At 37.5% G+C, this 18877-nt stretch overlaps 1 protein-coding gene across 1 annotated transcript in view; it reads right to left on the bottom strand.

Annotated features, from left to right (window-relative positions):
* The window catches only part of LOC117171098, a 53986-nt gene that overhangs the window by 31829 nt on the left and 3280 nt on the right, over positions 1 to 18877 (bottom strand). Inside the window, exon 3 of the mRNA XM_033358150.1 lies at positions 16315 to 16733. Within this exon, the coding sequence (XP_033214041.1) occupies positions 16315 to 16733 (419 nt within the window). The remainder of the gene's footprint in view (positions 1 to 16314; positions 16734 to 18877) is intronic.

The raw sequence follows: 18877 nt of genomic DNA, 5'->3' as shown, positions 1-18877 counted from the left end.
TTGAGCTTCATGACAAAAAGCTATGTGATTGTAAAAATGAGTTACAGCATTACTAACCATCTCCCTGTCAATCAAAGTTACCTGTTACAGAATCCGATTCTGCAATTCGTCTAAGCTTTGCGGTTGCGTTGAGTATACTTTGCTTTTTAAATAAACCCAAAGAATATAGTCGAGAGGCGTCAGATCAGGAGATTTAGCAGGCAACTCGATTTCACCTCTTCTTCCAATCCACCTTTGAGGGAACTGAGTATCCAAATGTCCTCGAACCTGGCTACCGTAATGAGCCGCTGCTATCATTCATTCAAGGTACCGGTCCAAACATTAATCTTTTGTGGACATTGTTTGCGACTCTCCAGCATCCAATCAGGATTTGAATCGGACTAATATCTACAAATTTGCCTGTTAACCTCACCTTTTAAAGTAAAAGTAGATTCATCTGAAAATACTGTATTGTACAAGAAAAGAGGATCTCTATGAATGCTGTCCATCATAATTTCACAAAATTCAACCCTACGATCAGGGTCGTCTTGATTGAGCTCTTGTATCAGATGAACTTTATTAGGATGAAAATTAATGCTGTTTAAAGTATTTCGCACTATCTGAGGAGCAACGTCACGCTCATATACTAAATCGACGTAAATTAAGGTGTGGGTTTTCAACAAATGCTATAACCAAGATCAATACAGAGCTCACGAATGAATTTTTGTTGAAATTTACTTCAGGAATTACACTGTCCTCTTGAAAAACTTTGTTAATTTCAAATAACCTCTACCTGACCTTAAACGTTACAAGTAAACTATGACTTGGAATCTGACCTCTGGATTATCAATTATTGTGTGTATAATGTAGCGAGAGCTTTGGCCGATGCAAACCGTAAGACAAAACCAACGGCTGATCATAAGACAAAGTCAAAGCTGCTGACCATCAGGCAGCATATTGTTGAAAGAATACGGACACTATCTGATGCTAAGAGAAATCTAGAGCGGAGGGAGCGGTGGGCCAGAGAAAATCAACAGTTTCTCTCTGACCCATCTCGACTCTTCCAAGACCCTCCAGTTACTGTCGACCATCCGTCCAAACCAGAGGAGGTCGAAGTATTTTCAAGAAAAGTCTATGAAGTGCAGCATAGACTGGACGAAGACTCAGAAAATATAAAACGCTTCAAGGAGCTGTGTGATACCCTCATAACACCTGATCAAAAATACCCACCCATCACTACTGAGGAGGTGAAAAAAGTATTAAGAGGGATGAAGAACTATTCCGCTCCGGGACCAGATTGTGTCAAAACATTCTGGTGGAAGAAGTTTCCTTCAATCCGTCAGCTTTCGATTCGACCTCCCGAAGACTTATCATCTGTCATTTGGAAAGCCTAAAGGTCTGTCCGCAAATCGTTAGGTACATAGAGAGATTGATGCCGCTTTGGAAAACCAGATTTACTATCTTCTCTGGAAAAAATCGTGTGACCACTAACAAGGTCACCTTTCAGAGAGGTGTCTTTAAGGGTGACACCATGAGCCCACTCCTCTTTTGCCTTACATTATTGCCACTATCTCTAGCACTTGGCCATTCCAACGGGTACTTGTGCGGCAAACCTGCAGATCGAAAGTACAAGGTCACTCATGTATTTTACATGGACGATCTTAAGATCTATGCTAAAAACAAAGAGCAACTACATCTAGCTCTAGGGATTGTCGGAGGATATAATAAGGAAATTGGAATAGAATTTGGGTTAGAGAAATGCGCCAAGGTTTATTTGAAGCGAGGAAAACTTAATGGGACCCCTGAAGATCCTGTGCTCGTTGATAGAAGCGCTATACGACACCTTTGAGCCGGAGAGACTTATACATACCTGGGCTTGCCACAGAGCCGCATTCAGGATGTTAAATCAATAAAGGATACTCTCCGAAGCAGAAACAAACGTCTCATCCGGCAAATTTGGTCTTCCGAACTGTCAGCGAGGAACAAAGTATCTGCAACGAACATGCTTGCCGTCCCGTTAGTACTCTATTCATTTGGAGTAGTTCCATGGACGAAGATCGAGCTCAGATCCTTTAATATCGGGATAAGAAAGTTTATGCACATGAACAAAAGCATGCGTCTTAAGTCTTCTGTTCCGCGACTGTACATCGAACGCCGTCAAGGAAGTCGCGGAATATTGAGTCTTGTATGTCATCACAACAGGATTATTCTGGGTACAGCGCATGAGTCGCAAATGAAAGAGACCCTCTTCTTAAAGTGGTTAGGAATCACGAAGAAGTGGGCCAAGGAGCGTTTCTGTACAAAGCAGCGGAGAGGGCTCCTGAAGCACTTAGACTTAGCTTCAGTATTAGGGGTGATCAAAATGCACCAAATCTTATCTATCTCGAGTACTCACTCCTGAAAGCCCGGATTAGGAAAGTACAAGAAAAAAACTTTCGTGAACAGCTCCTCGATAAGAGGATGCACGGTATCTTCCACAGAAATGTGGATGATCAGTCAATGTCGTGTGAGCTAACGTTTGCTTTCCTTAAATCGCCCGGATTGAAGTCTGGTACGGAGGGTCTCATTTTGGCATGCCAAGACGGTGTCATTTCCACCTTAACATACCGTCGCTACATTTTGAGCCAAGACATTGCCGATGATAGCTGCAGGACGTATCATGCACACCCCGAGCATTGAGCTCACATACTATCTAGGTGTCCAACTCATGCGGGAAAGACCTACATCCAAAGGCAGAATGCGGCACCAACAGTACTTTATTACCATCTCTGTCACTCCTACGGCATTAACCTTAATATCTATCCTCCAAACGCTCTTAGGGAAATCGAGTCAATTGTCGAGAATGTTAAGTGCCGCATATACTGGAACTTTATATTCTCAACAATTGTTTCTGTTGCTCACTCGAGGCCAGACATGGTTCTTCTTGACTTCGAGAAGCGGACCATGTTCGTTATCGAATTTTCGGCACGACTTGACAAAAACATCATAGTCAAGAAGGATGAAAATAAAGAGAAGTAATAGAAACCTTATGAGGGAGATGAAACGATTGTACCCCGAATATTCTGTTAAACTAATCGTCCTTATCATCGCCGCTCTTGGAGGTGCCAAGCTTTCACTGGTTAATAGACTGAAAAGCATCCCTGCGTGTCAACAATGTGCTAAAACACTTGCGGGAGAAATGCAGAAGGCGGTAGTTCTTGGATCACTCCGTGTTCTCAGGGTGCAGGAAACTTTTGCCGGATCGTCCTATTGATTCCGTTACAGACTGTAACCACCTATTTCACGGTCGTGAGACGTGGTTGTGGCTGAAATTTTACCACGATTTCGCTGGGAACGGGTGCATTTTTTCAGATTAGCACCCGCTCCCGTTGAAATCCTGCTATTGTCCTTATGACAAATTTTTAACATATGTATAAATAGTAGCTTCAAGAAAAACATCCAGTGGTAACTGTTGTCGGTGAACCCGGTTATACATCATAGCCGCGGACTAAGTCAAGGAAGTGTTGAGATTAGGATGTTATGATTCAATTTAATACAATGCTTAAACCTCCAGCTATAATTTTGTGGATATACAAATGAGAGTGGCCGCGAGCGTTGGAGATAACAACAGTCACCTCTGGATGCTTTCGCAGATTTACTATTATTCAAAGCTATTATTATTATTAATATTAATACACAGTGGGGCTGGTAAATAACTGCCCATAGCACATTGGCAAAACCTTTTAACTCGGCCTTAGAATGTAACCATCTGCTGGCAGATGAGTCTTTTCCATAAAAGAATACACTGATTTGCAAGAATTGTAATGTAAGTCTTCTAGTTCGAGAAAGTGATCCCCTATGTATTCGTTTCTGAGGCATGCTGGTGCATTACATTCACAAAGTATATGATGAGCTGTCTTCTCAAGAAAATCGCACTTTCTACAACGAAGTTAGTCTCCAATCCTCCTGCTTTTCAAGTGTTTTCTCAGTTGGCAGTGTCCAGTTAACGTCTCTTCTACGACATTAAACTACCTTCTGTGCAAGTTTTAGAGTTCATTATTCCTTTTAGTAGGTGAACAAGATGTGAAATGCTTAGAGTACAAAACTTTTTGAGCCCTCTCCAATATCTTGTTTTCTCCTTCGAGAGCTATTTGCAGTGCATTTGCTTTCTTATTACCTTCAATATCTGAATAACTGGGAACCCAGGTGAAAAATGTGAATATTTTGCCTTTTATAAGACTGCTTACAATTTTCCTTCAGGCGAGCTTTAATTACTATTACTCGGCCTGGAAAACTGCAGAGAATTTATTCAGTGCTTTCGTTATCTCAGCCCTGGGCTTTCTCACATAGATGCTAGCCCATAACCTAGTGAATCTTTAGAGCCTTCTGTGAACCAAACAAGATCTCTTGGCATGAAGAATTCTTAACTTCTTCATTCATCATGCCATTTTACCCTTTTAGAGTAGATAACTTGAAAGGGTCTTGAAACTGACTCCGAGTAAAACTACCGTAAATTGCACCTACGGATATACTTCACGACCATAAGAAGTGTAAGTGAACTCCTCGCTAGGAAAATTGATTAAATTAAATTATCTTTGGGGAGTAGAATTTTTAGCGCTTACAAAATGAGAGGTTCTGGAATAGTAGGTAGATTATATATGATAAGGTTCTATTAAGGTGCCAGGAAAATAACTTTTTTCTAAAAAACATTTCTCGTAAACTCAGTCTGGTGGCGCTGAAAAGACTCGGTTATATTTGGTTTCGTTGAAAATGGAAAATGGATCTCTTGATTTCCAGGATCGTTTTCTATAACTGATCAGTAAATAAACCACTCGTCACTGATCGACTTTGGATGAACCCTCGTTTGATGCGGTGTGCTGTTAGCACTTACGCAGTGGCGACATTCGTCCGGTAAATATTCTTATGCAGCGCTTTACATTTTTCCTTACTGCAAGCGTCCATCGCAAGCATCAAGGCAACGCTGGAGACTGACGAAGGCTGTTTAAACCTGATAATTATGAATTGTAGAGCTCTTCCTTTACAAAGAGCAGGTGCGACTATTGTCGGGTATGGCTGAAGTTCCAAACCTCCAGACGCTTTCAGATGAATTCTCGAGAAAGAATAACTCGCGAGATCGTCGAAACTGTGTTATTCCACGATTTTAGGTTCTTATGTACTCAAGAAATTCTGAAGCTTATATAAGTTGATCTAAAAAAAACGCAAAATAATTCAAAAGCTCGCTATTTTTGCATGCAAATGTTCAATTCCGCTACCTGCCAGAGGCAAAAGTATAGCGATTAAGAATTCATTTCATTCTTTTATTTCAGAAAAGCCTTTTTGGAGATTGATACTTCGGCATGAAAAAGGGGACATTTTTACGGACACTAATTTAGATATGTGAATACAATTTTTTTAATTAAAACGTTTTCTATTGAATAAAGATTTCTACTCTTACACGTGAAAAATTATCCTTCTAATATTAATTATACTTGAAAATCGAAATGTTTTAAAATAACTTCAAAACAACCAGACTGCCCCTTAATGTTGGTGCGAAAGATTTTCTGATTCAAATTAAAGGATAAAATCTAAAATAAATCAAAAAACCGAAACACGCTTGCACCAACTCAAGATGAAGATTGAATCGCAAGACAGAATGCGTCCCTTGTTTAATATGTGTTTTACTAGATAACTTCTGGCAAACCCTTCATCAAAGGGGTTCGAAAGTTTGCTCAAGAACTGAGGACCAAAAATATCCCAAGGCACATATAAGATTAATGCAGTAAGCTGTCATCCCTGGGTCACTTCGTGTCCGCAAGACACGCGCGGGTTTCGCAGTCTCTCGTCGTGATTTTATGACACCATGTGACTATTCATACCAGGGTCGTCATTTTCATACATGGCAATTTCTCCCAGTGGGACCCTACAGTGACTCTTTAACCTTTCTTCTTTAACTACTCTTGACTCCTTGACATATAATACGTTTTCTGTGTACTCTACGTACACAGAAACATTGTACATACACTTAACCTAACTTGTTAAATCGACCTAAGTTATACTGTGTAATCCCATAGACGGATTTGAATTTCGGGAATCAATATTATGGTGAATAAATATATTATATGTGAATAGATGTTATGTTATGATCACGTGCCAGTTTCGAAATTCATACCCATGGTGTTGCCCTGGAAGACACTTATATGGAAGGTAACGTTGTTCGCTGGTACTTCATATTTCCCAGATGACATAGTAAATCTAGTTTTCTGAAGGGGCATCAATGTCTCTATGCATTTGACTATATGTGGATAAACCTTCAAGCTTATCAACAAACAGATGATAAGTCTATAAGAGGTTAAATTGAAACCTTCAAGGTAGTCAATGCAGGCCTTTGACAGGGTGCGTTAATGGTTTGCTGCGTCTTCGCAGACGCACCTATCAATTAGCAGATTCTCTCGGCATTATGCTACACCTTTTTTCAAGCCAGGTTGCTCATACATCTCTTTTCACATAGGTTCAATTCTTCGAACAATCCTGTTGTTTAGGACCGCTGTAAAAATCGTATACAGTCTGTTCAAACAAGTTGCTGGTATGTAAATCTCGTGGTTGGACAAATTACCTTTTTCGATAGGATTATAGAGCACCCTAACACCAGCCACATTGGAATGAGCGTTTCTGACTTTAAATATGCGGTGAATATGCCGGCCAAATATTGGTGTATAGAAGTAAACTTGTTCCACTATAAGCTCCTGATACCATCTGATCCTGCAGCGGAAAAGTTCATCGAACTCCTCAGTGCTTTTCTCACCTCTTCAGCATTGATTGATGGACATACCTCCTTATATGTTATAAGGTTGTCGCAAAACTCCTTGAAGTGAATTACATGTATTTTGTTTACAATATGTTGCTTGATTCTCAGCAGCTCTGATTTGTTCAGTGGGAGATTAAAGGTCCTCAGTTTCTGGGTGAACGTTCGAACACTCTCCATGAACGGTCTACCAAATGTTATGTAGTCAATCACACGCTAAACACGGTACGCATTCTGTACTGTCCGTTCAATCTTCCTGTTGAGTTGATGCATGCGTTTTTTCATGTTTTTATCCATCGTCGCTTTAGCCTCTGATTTTAATCAGCTAAAGCTCTCGCAGTACCATAAACTTAACTATTAATCGTCCAGAGGTCAGACTCCTTTAAGATATTCTGAACAAGGGAGGCATCTATTTCAGCCAGATCTTGCGGCTTAGGAGGAACATGCATGTCAATGTTTCTCATTGTCCTAATATCATTGTCATTTCTCAGAAGGTGCCTGCTCTCCGCGGTTGATCTCAATTTCGCTTCCTCATCTTCATCTTTAGCTTGTTAATGTAGTGGTTGAGGAAGCTCTCGGCGCACAAATTCCGTTTGCAATAGGTAGGCACGTTGATTTCGCAATGACTGATGCGAAACGCGCTGAAGGTGTAGATGTTTCTGGCACCAGAGAGTATACCTACGCGCTATAAAACCTCCTTTAACAAGGATTATGCTGGAATTATCGGAACTGTTGGCGTCGCCTAGTTGTCATTCAGATTTTGGCACGGTTGTTACGCCTTCCCTTGGGGGTTATTCCTACGGGACGATTCCTGGAAAATCCTCCGCGACTCCTTATTAATTATTAAAACCATATTCAACAGAAACTCCTGGTACATGGGCCCTCTATCCGTAACCCGAGGGCGCGTTCGGTAGCTTTTTCATAGGCCGTTCGGTTTGATTCAAAAGGAATCGTACTCGAAACCCTATATATATATATGTTTGTGTGTGTGTGTGTGTGTACAATATAATTTAAAGCCTGAAATAAGGATAACTGTGGGATTTAACCGGGAAATTTCAGCTTGAAGCACGTCTCGCGAACGTGCAATACGCGGTTACAGTTTGCGAATAACTCAATTTAACGACATGGCAAAAGTTTCAGAACAACTCAAAGACCACAGCCTTCTGCAGGGTCACTTTTCAGGCTATTTACCAGTGAAAGCTCTCTCCTATAAGGCCTTCATACCTCGCCTTTCTTTTCATTTTTCTTGGCTGTGATGTTCTTGTCGGCTGGCGACGAAAATTCGATCACGAAAATGGTTCGTTTCTAGTTCTTCTCTTTGCGACAATCAACTCTATTTAAATAAGAGCGTTTGGGGGAGTGGTCTCAGGCCTGATGTCGTAAGTATGAGATAGATGGTAATAAAGCAGTTTTATGGCCGCATTGTGCATTTGGATGTATGCCACTATTATCAGAAATTTTTTGGCTTAAAATGTGGCGACGGAATATTGCAGTTAAATGACAGACGAGATGGAAAATCTTTGGCGCTTTGTACAGAAACGCGAACACCTTGCCGACATGTTATGTGAAGTTATAGAGTAGAATACGTAGGGTGCATGATTTTGTTCATCCGCATAACGTTTCATAATCCGATATCCAGGGATCTGAGCTCGTCTTTCGCCCAAGAAACAGCTTCAAATGAATAGAGTACTGCCAGGACGGAAAACATGTTCGTTGCATATTCTTTGCTCCTCTCCGACAACTCAAGGGATCAAATCTGTTGGATAACACGTTTGTATTTACATCGGAGAGCATTATTAATTGATGTTTCTTCGAGTTTAGTACCAAGGAACCAAGCTGCGTCTTATATCGTTATCGACTGTGTTCCAACCTACATCGGTCCTAATATAGCCATGATCTTGGTTATCATGATTAGGATTTCCATTTTGCAGGCTGCTAGGATTAGGTCAGGGTTTTCCATCCATAGAATTACTCTTCTTATGAGCTCTTTCAGTTTCGGTTAAGACGTTTTCAAAAACAAGCCTCCATGACTGGTAGGGTATCATTCGTGTATTCTATTAAGAATGTGCCGCCTGGAATTTCTATGCGCAAAATGCATTATGAATAAAGCGTTTCATAGGTGCGGTCATAGAATGGACCACTGTGCAAGGTACTGCTGTGATCCGCTTTTTTCTTTAGTCATTATTGTGTCATATAGCATCAACTGTCTATCATCCCTTTTAAAATCTGTAGTTTTATCCCATAGCTCTTTTGCGTCTTTTATGGGACTTTAGGCCTGGTTAATGCAGCTTCTGCAGGAATTACCTAGTTGTGTCCATAATGTAGAGGCCTGAAATGTGACGGCGAATCCAGATCTCTCTTTTCCTTGTTCATAAGCACAAAGTGTTGTTTTTCCATCTATAGGGACAAAATGTATTTCACCTTTACCATGGTGAAAGAAAACATGACGTCAGGGAACGTTTGTAGAAAAATACATCTTGATTAACTTGTTTCACCACCTTCAGTCCTTCTGCCTGTATTTCATCTGCGTGAGATGCCTTCTTGTTTTACTAAAAATTTAACTACATGCACGAATTCTGCCTCGCTAAAGAATGGAAGGGCTTCCATCGTAGTCCCTTACGCATCATTTCACCTTAGCCCTTGTATGCGAAAAAATGCATTCACGATCTTAAATAATTTTACTCCTTCGAACTTTCCATCAGGTGTAGCGGCCCTAGGATGCGAATGACAATACTTTTACGAAAACTTTAAATCAACAGAAAATGTCTTTAGATGAACTTCTTTTTCCCAACAAATATGAAAATCTTTCATATGAAACTGCAGAACTAAGATTTTTTTTAAACAAAATATATTTGTCAGCATCCTGGACTGTTTCAAATATAGAAAGTCTAGTATTACTACAAAATGGTTCATGGCTGTAATTTTTTTGACGAAGCTTATTACGATTCCGCTGAAAAGTATTAAACAATTTTAAAAGTTTGACTAACCCCAAATTTGGATTCTTTACTTCAAATTTTGGACTTCTGGAATTGTCTTATGATTTCGAAATTCAAATTTCTCTTTCAAACAAAATTAAACAATATTTGACTGAAAAGTAAAACTTTTGGGTCCGCAATTTTTTAAATCAATAGAAAGAGCCAAAAATTAAAAAAATACATTTTTACCAGTTTATTTTTCATAATTGACTAGCCCAATGCGAAGCGGTATCAATCAGAACCATTTGGCTGGCACCACCACACAAGCAAATTTGACTTTTTATGACCAAATATGTAGTGCAGAATTTCTTGAAATTTGTGAAACCAAAATTAGAATTTGTGCATCACCGGAAGTACCTGATTTCTCAAAAAAAACAATGGCGGGCCAGCAAAACGTTTCGCTGGCCGCGGCATTATCTAAAATAAACTTTATATAGGTGCATTATATTCGTCACAATTTCTTTAAATTTGTGCAATCATGGTGGGACCAGCGAAACGTAGTACTTGTCCCGACATTGTCCAAGATAAAAATTCTATGGGTGAATTATTTTCGTCCTAAGTCATTCAAATTTGTAAAGCAAACCTTAACCCTTAAGAAACAAACTCTTGAAGGGCAAACACCGTGGCGCGACCAGCGAAACCTACCACTGGTCCCGACATTGTCGAAGATCAACGTTCTATGGGTGAATTATTTTCGTCTTAATTCGTTTAAATTTTTGTAACCAACTTCAACCTCTAGAAATTAATCACTGTGCGGAAAACAGCTTGAACAATGTCGCGACCAGCGGCACGTTTTGATGGACTCGCCATGGTGTTTGGCGCGCAAAGGGTGGTTTTTAGGGTTTGAAGGTTTTTGCACAAATTAAAAAGAAAATAATGCACCCATATAAAGTTAATTTTGGATAATGCCGGGGCCGGCAAAACGTTTCTTTGGCCCCACCAAGGTGTTGCCTAACAGGGAGTGTTTTTAGGGCCTGAAGTTTTTTGTACAAATTTAAACAAATTAAGACGAAAATAGAGGATCCATATTAAGTTGATTTCGAATAATTTTGGGGCGTACGAAACGTTTTGTTAGCACAGACATGGCGTTTTCCGCACAGTCGGTATTTTTAAGGAATTGATGTTGGTTGCACAAATTTAAACAAATTAGGACGAAAATAATGCGCCCATATAAAGTTAATTTTGGATAATGTCGGGGCTAGCGAAACGTTCCGCTGGTCCCGCCATAACGTTTGCCGCACAGGGGGTGGTTTTTTAAGTTTAAAGTTTGTTGCACAAATTTAAACAAATTAAGACGAAAGTAGCGCATCCATATAAAGTTGATTTTTGATAATTGCGGGAACAGCGGTACGTTTCGCTGGCCCCGCTATGGTGTTTGCTGCACAGAGGATAATTTTAAGGGATTAAGGTTTGTTGCACAAATTTGAACAAATTAATTCGAAAATAATTCCATAATATAAAGTTGATTTCGGATGTCAAAAACAGCGGTACGTTTTGCTGGACCCGCCATGGTGTTGACCGCATAGCGGGTGGTTTTTTGGGGTTGAAGTTGGTTGCACAAATTTGAACAAATTAAGATGAAAATAATGCTCCCATATAAAGTTGTTTTTGAGTAATGTCAGGGCCAACAAAACATTTGGTTCTTTTCCTTCTTAATATTTGTCACACAGCGGGTAGTTTCTAGGGGTTGAAGTTTGTTGCACAAATTTGAACAAATTAAGACGAAAATAATTCGCCCATAGAAAGTTCATTTTGGATAATGTCAGGGCCAGTCAAACGTTTCGCTGGCCCCTCTACTGTTTCTGTGCAAAATTATTTACTTTCGGTGATGCACAAATTCTAATTTTGGTTGTACAAATTTGAACAAATTCTGCACTAAATATTTTGCCGAAAAAAGTTAAGTTAGCATAGCTGGTGGGGCCAGTAAAATTGTCCTGTATTAACCAACAATACAAGGTCGGAGTGACGAACTTCTACTGACCAGACACTTTAAACCAATGTTGTCATTGCTTCTTGTAGGCGCTGATCTTTACAGTTAAGCAAGAGTGGATGTTGCGTAGTTAACGCAGCATGCTGCAACTAAACGGAATCACGGCCAAAGTGGACGTTCGCATTCAAGTAAAACGTTCCACAAAAACAAAACCATCGCATCGTGCAGCAACTGAGAGCACTTATCGCGGTGCAACGACCAACGAAACAAGTTTTCAAAAGGTTCACGGCACACGCAATAACACACTTGCCTTTACTCTTAGAATTAAGTCACATAGAATAATATTGTCCTGTTTTGAAATCATTTTGTTTCAATAAAGGAAAAGCTTTGTTTTATAAAAATACATCAATTTCACTTTTGTAAAATTCTAACTTCTTATCACTTACATACTAAATTTGTTCTTGGGGATAAAAGAACCTTGCACCTTGTTTTTCAAATATTTAAAAAATATTTATGGAAAGTCTTATCTGTATCATATTTTTGCGTTGGATGTTCTTTATCTAAAGAACCAACGCTAATGGTACGAAAATGTATATAAGAAGAGCGAGGGTCAACATACTCGATTGAAAGAAGAGACCAAAAATTTTATGAAGAAATTCAACAAAAAGAACAACAAAATTATTTATTTAAAAAAAAATGATTTGAAGATTTGAAAAAAACTTCTGTTTTAGTATTCTTTACAATCCTATAAATTAAAGAATATTTTAAAAAACACTTCTAATTGAAAGCAATAAAAAAGCTTAAAACTCAAAAAATCTTAATTTACATCGATTTCTAAACGTAATTCCTCATTTATTACACGCTAAAAAATTGATATTGGTGGATGTTATGAACTTCGTGCGTATGATGTGAATTTAACGTAATATAAAACCATGTATTACAACAAAAAATACAATAGGAAAGTAGGAATAATCAAAACGTGAAAATTTTTATGTTTAAAGAACAATAGGTAATCTTTATTTAGAAGTTTACAGGCTTCGATATGGTCCATTTAGCAACGAGTAATCGTGAGCAGTTATTTATAACAGATCATAGACTGGCGCAGAAAGTGCTAATCTGAAAAATTGCACCCGCTTCCAGCGAAATCGCGGTAAAATTTCAGCCACAACCACGTCTCACAACCGTGAGATAGGTGGTTATATATATATATATATATATGCACACAAGGTGATTTTTTTACCTTAAAACTTTCAAATATCTCGAAAAACAGGCTCTCTGTGAAAAAATGTTATGAATTAAAATTTAATCACTCTGAGGAGTACATAGAGTGATGTTAACATCGGTTCCCTCACACCGTCCTCTGTGGGTGGGGGTGGCGGCAAGTTGAAAGTATTAAATGGGAAACCCTATTTTTTATTGCATATTCGAATTCATTGGATAAAAATGCGTATGATTTGCCTAAAACATTTTTCATGTTTCGCGATAGGTGGTGCTGTAAACGACGAAATTTAATTTTTCTTCTATGTGCTTGATTACCTTGAGTCCCTTTGCCTCTCACATTTCATAAACTACCCTCGCATTAAAAAAATAGTTCGCTCGAACAAGTAATAAAGGTCCGAATAAATAAAAGTCGGAAACCCACACTTCTTTTTGATTGCCAGTCATTCAAACAAATCTGTCAATTGCTAAAAATAAAAATAACCTAAATACTTGAACCCTTCGGAATTCAACTGCTTTTTAAATTTTGTCTAAAAAAAGTTCCTAATAGTTAGAGGGGTAACATCCCTAAAGCATCGGTTTTCAGCCTTCTTTTGCAAGCGTCGACTTTTACCAGTTTCCAGAACGATGTCGCCGTTAGGAATAATTTGAAAAAATTCCCAGATATAATTTGAAATTTTTATATATTTCACAATCTACTTTTTATGATTTTTTATTTAGAAATGCTTTGTGTTAATCACAAATAAAGATTTCAACCCTAAGACGCTAAGATGCTTCTGCTTGCTTGACTCTCGTTTGCTGAGCGGAGCTTCTGGAGTTACTATTGTGATCGGAAGGATACTATTTTCCACCAATTTTTCTGCCCTTCTACGTACCAAGATTGACTAAGTTCAGAAATATTCAAAATGATATTTCTTGCGTAAAAGCTATTTAGTGACAAATGTGATTATTGAATTTCAGTCGTATCACAAAACTATCTTATAAATAATAATATAGGAATAACCTGTATATACATCCACGTAAAAGTAAATTATTATATATTACAGAACTTGACAAAATATATTGCATTAGAGAATGTTAATAGAATACCTAGAAATTTGTTCAGAATTTTACCAACGTCAAACTCGTTCTGGAAAAAGGTGAAAGTCCGCGTTTGAAAAAGGAGACCAAAAACTTCTTATTTTTGTGATTTTTTGCCCGCTAACTATTAAAAACATCTTTTAAACATAAGTGATGATATGGTTGAATTCGGATAATCATAATCTTACAGATTCTTCTCACTAAACAATTTATATATTTTTTTGGCGAGTTCCACTCAACACAAGCGAGAGGCTCCGACTTTAGGTTACGACTTTAGTAGAACTAACTTCTTTAGTTAATAATATATGCCGCTCACTACTTTTACTTTTTTTACATTTATTTCTACGAACGGTAGTAGGTGTGCTTGTCACTTTACTTGTTGCCGCAACAACTTCTGATGCAGTTAAATTAAAATCCCTAGTGTTCTATTAAATTAGAAAACTCAAACGTAGGCAAAAAGTACTTAATTCAAGTAATATGTTGAACTTTAAAAATTCAAACAAAGTATATCCCAATCACGGTCTATCCATGATGCAAGTAAATTCACATACAAATACACGAAATAAAATTATTGCGAAACGATTTGACAATTCATCATTACCTGAATAACTCATTTACTTACCTTGAAGTTGTTCGAAGTAAACCTTTGTACTACTAAGTATGGCGAAGATCGTAAACATAACGCGACGTTTCGGCGCGAATATTGGCAGCACTGTTCAGGTTTTAGTTCTGCATAGGCCACCAAGGAAAAAAATGACAACCTTCGTTACATTTATTTGCTCAAAAATATATTAGTGATAAATTTGACTACTTCGGTTGTTGCGCTTCCGATTACTATTGCTACTAATATGAATCAGGTCCTCTAAAGGTCCATGCATTTGCTCGTAACAATGTTTTGATCGCTTATGGTATGAAGTACCAGTACACGTCCGCTGGAGGTTCCACCTTTTTCCTTTAGCACATACAAGTCTGTGGTGATTGATGAGAAGTAAACAAATATTTGGTTGGTGTATGCATCTCATCATTGACAACAGACTTGTTTGTGTTAAGGGAAAGTATGGCGACTCCAGCTGACGTGGACTGGTACTTCATATCCAAAGCTATTAAAACTTTGTAATAAGCAAATTCATGCAGGTTTGTTAGGGGGGAGGAGATTTAAACTACGTAGGCGTACTAACGGCGACTTATTCCAGTGAGTTTCACAATCAAAGTACTTTTTGTACAGCGAATACCATCTCTACTAATAAAAAAGCTTCTTGTGTCAAGCAAGCATATTTTTAGTGCATTCAAAGCAAGTAGGATAAAAATTAAAAACTGAAAATTTCATGATTTTTTATTTAAAGGTGAGCACTTGGCCTTTGAGTATCTATTTGTAAAATATCGTTATTAAGAATATTTCATAAACAGTTGTTCCACTTATTAATTTTGTCTTAAACTTGAACGATCTTTGACAGTCTAAATGGGATGAACATAAAACCTATACAAAATGTTACAATAATCACCGAGTGTCACCGAGTGGAACAACAAATAAAAAAAATAATTTAAAAAATATTTAGAGTGAGCATCAGAAACTTAAAAAGTATTGAAAAAATGTCTACTACTCCGTTTAGCCGTGTATCCACATTTTGAATTTTCTTCCGTTTTATTAAGAATTATTCAAAAATTGTCACCGAATTCGATAGCACAAAAATCCCACAATACACATTTTTTTTTTAATTTGTTAACTAGAGAAAAAATAAAATTTTTAGGCTTATGTGAGCACAGGAATAAATAAAACAAATGTTTTTTATTTTTATTACCATTTTTAATGCAATTTTTGGCGAGTTCTGCCCTAAAGTATGAGTTTCACACAGAAAAAAACTTGAGTTTCTAAAAAACAGATTTTTTTCAAGGGAGCTGAAAGAAAAAGGAACTTTTTTGCTGAGAAGGAATCCACAATGATAAATAGTTCTAAAAATCTACATACAAAATTTTACAACTAAATGATGCACCTTTGACTTCCATCGACGCAGAGATGGCGCCCCATTAATTTCGAAGCCCAAAGTGGGTTAATACTAAATCTCCCAAGTTTCAATGTAAATTGTCAAACGTCAAAAATATTTAAATTAATCATTCAAAAAGTTACAAAATAATTGAAGAAAAATTCCGAAAGCGAGGACAAGACGAGTGTTTAAAATTATCTAAAGATGTTATGTCACTCGATACATATCTTGTGTGTCCCAGTTCCATTAGTAGGTATTCTTAGATTGGAATTATTGGCAATATGGCATAAGTTAATTGGCGTGTATCCTAAATCGATTGTCGTTAAAAAGTACAGTGTACTTGTTTTCTTATTGTCTCTTTACAATTACTGCTTCTGATTTTGCGTGAAGGAGAGAGTTTAGTAGCTTGATAATCGTTAATAAGTTTCATAAGATCTCCGGGTTCATGTATTCCCTGTGGTATGGCAATTCTCGAGTCTTGCAGTTGTTTGTACTTTAGTTCCTGTGTCTCTATTTTTTCATTAGCCTTTTCAAGATAGTGTTTATGTATACGCTTCCATAGATCGAGTAGTTCCTCATATTTGACGTTGGCTATTGTGCTTGGCATTGAGGACAAATAGGCCTCTCTTCCAAAGGTCAATAGAAAAGGTGAGTATCCTGTGCTGCAATGCTTCATAGTGTTGTATGCCATGCAGATTATTTTCAGGTTTCGATTCCATTCCGCGTTATGAACCTCGATGTTCGTTTTTAATACATTCTCAATCGTCGAGGGAATTCTCTCGAGGATTCTGTATTCTTAAGAGGTATTAAGATCAAATATTTTTTGAGCTTGTCTTCTATGCTGATGATGTATTCATACCGTGATAGTGGCTATCATTCATAAATGATTCATGGATAATCCACGGCCATTTTGTCGTTAACCTTGACAAGTATTTCTGGGATGATTGCTTCACAATGCCTTTTAATTCTTACCGTATTTTGTAATTTTCATACGGGATATCGTTTATTAAATAGATAATTCCTTGTTCCATATTTTCCTAATAACCCGTGAGATTCTCTTATGATTTCTCCCTCTTCCTCTTTAGTATGTTCTGCACGTGGCAGCTAGCACGCGTGAAACTGCTGATCTTCCAATTTGTGGTTCAAGAAGTTCAGCTTGTCCCTTACTTTTAATTATTCTTAAGTGGTGATCATTTGCCTAAGAAGATGATAGCGTGAAATAGTTAGATTAGAGTTCATTGCATATTTAATTATCTTATATAACAATTTCAGCCACTCAGTCTCATTAAATTAAGGTAACTTAGACAGAGATGCTTCCTGAAATCATTTGGGTTTTTTGGATATTTTTAGCCAGAATTTTGCACCTGTGTTAGTTTTCACATTTTCTCAACTGGGTGTCCTATTATAATAATTATTAATCCATTTTTTAAATGCTCTGTGAACATTTTCTCTTCTGTCCGTTAATCCTTCGTCATCTGAGATGAGTAGATCTGCACCCATGCGACGACTAGAAGAACTTGTTGACGGTTGTTTTCACATATTTTCCTTTCTGAACGTACCCGCTGTTTCTTGTCCTGTTAATTTCTCTTTTTCTTCTACGTCCAGCTCAACTTTTTCTGGTGTGTTTGGTAGAGAATCTTCTTCCTGATAAACTGTAAATAGTCTAGACAGACTTTGTTTTCCTTTCCTTTTACGGGTTCGACAGTGTAACGATATTCCTCCAAACGTAAACTCTATAGTAACAATCGTGAAGTAGAATCTTTCACGTTATGTAGCCATATTAAGGCCTGATGGATCGTTTGGATTGTAAACTTTCTTTTTAAGAAGGCACCGTCTTAACCTTTTGCTTGATCAAACTATGGACAATAATACCTTTGCCATCGTATTCTAACTAATCTCGGCTTTGTTTATCGTCTTGATATGTAACAACAGGGCTTGACCTGTTTTTAATCGGTTTGTAGTAAGCTTTCAACATTCCTCTTATAGGCAATATTCAAAAAATACTCACTTTGTAATTAAGGTGAAGTGTATTTGTGTTTTTCGATTAGAAATTTCATAACCTAAACTGAAGACGAGGTTAATTTTCCTAATAGAACATTTTCTTCTAAAAGAATATTGTTAATAATATTACACATAAATTAAGTATTAAGTTTCTTGGTTGTTTTTCAGAAATCCTCAATTATCTCATGTCGATTTAAAGAACGTGAAGCGAACGAATACAAGGCTACGGCTGCCCTGTATACTTGTAAAATAGTAGAGAAAACACTGCGAGCAATGCCACTATGGATTTTCAAAGACAAAAAATGTCTGCGTGAAATAATTGACGATTTTTTTATATCTTACATGTTAATTTAAAATTCTCAGTTCCGTGAATAGTTCTAGAACAGTTTGTGGACCAGTCCAAAAGTGTATCCTTCTCCCAGATAACAATCGTGCGATGCACGCTTCAAGCATGCATGCGACTCGTACGATTCGACCCGTATTGCACGCAAATGGCAAGCACGTTCCGCGATTAAGTGATGGGTTTGTGCGTGCGTGCAAAATGAGGTTCATTCAGCCATCACTCATGTTATTTTGTCGTAGTCCTCACTGAATACATATCGACAATATGTCAATAATATTTTGTATTGAACAAATTCGATTCAGTTAAATCGAATTAATATTTTATTTTAATAATTTATGTATTTATCTTATTTCAAATGATATTTCTTCCTGCGCATTGAACATGAGCAGATGTCAAACTTCACACTTCATCAGACAATGTTGCCGACCTTGCCGTCAGACAAGTTATGTGAACATCGTCAAGTTGTGGTGTACGCTAGTCATGCTTTTGCTGTAAAAAAATTCAAAAAACTCGATCATATCTAGGTGTATTTGAGCCCAAATTACTTTGTACATGCCACGAATTGCGTTAAAGAAAGTGGTAAGTAAA

The sequence above is a fragment of the Belonocnema kinseyi genome, chromosome 4 (genome assembly GCF_010883055.1).
Source record: "Belonocnema kinseyi isolate 2016_QV_RU_SX_M_011 chromosome 4, B_treatae_v1, whole genome shotgun sequence".
NCBI lineage: Eukaryota > Metazoa > Arthropoda > Insecta > Hymenoptera > Cynipidae > Belonocnema > Belonocnema kinseyi.
This window is presented reverse-complemented; position numbering and strand designations above follow the sequence as displayed.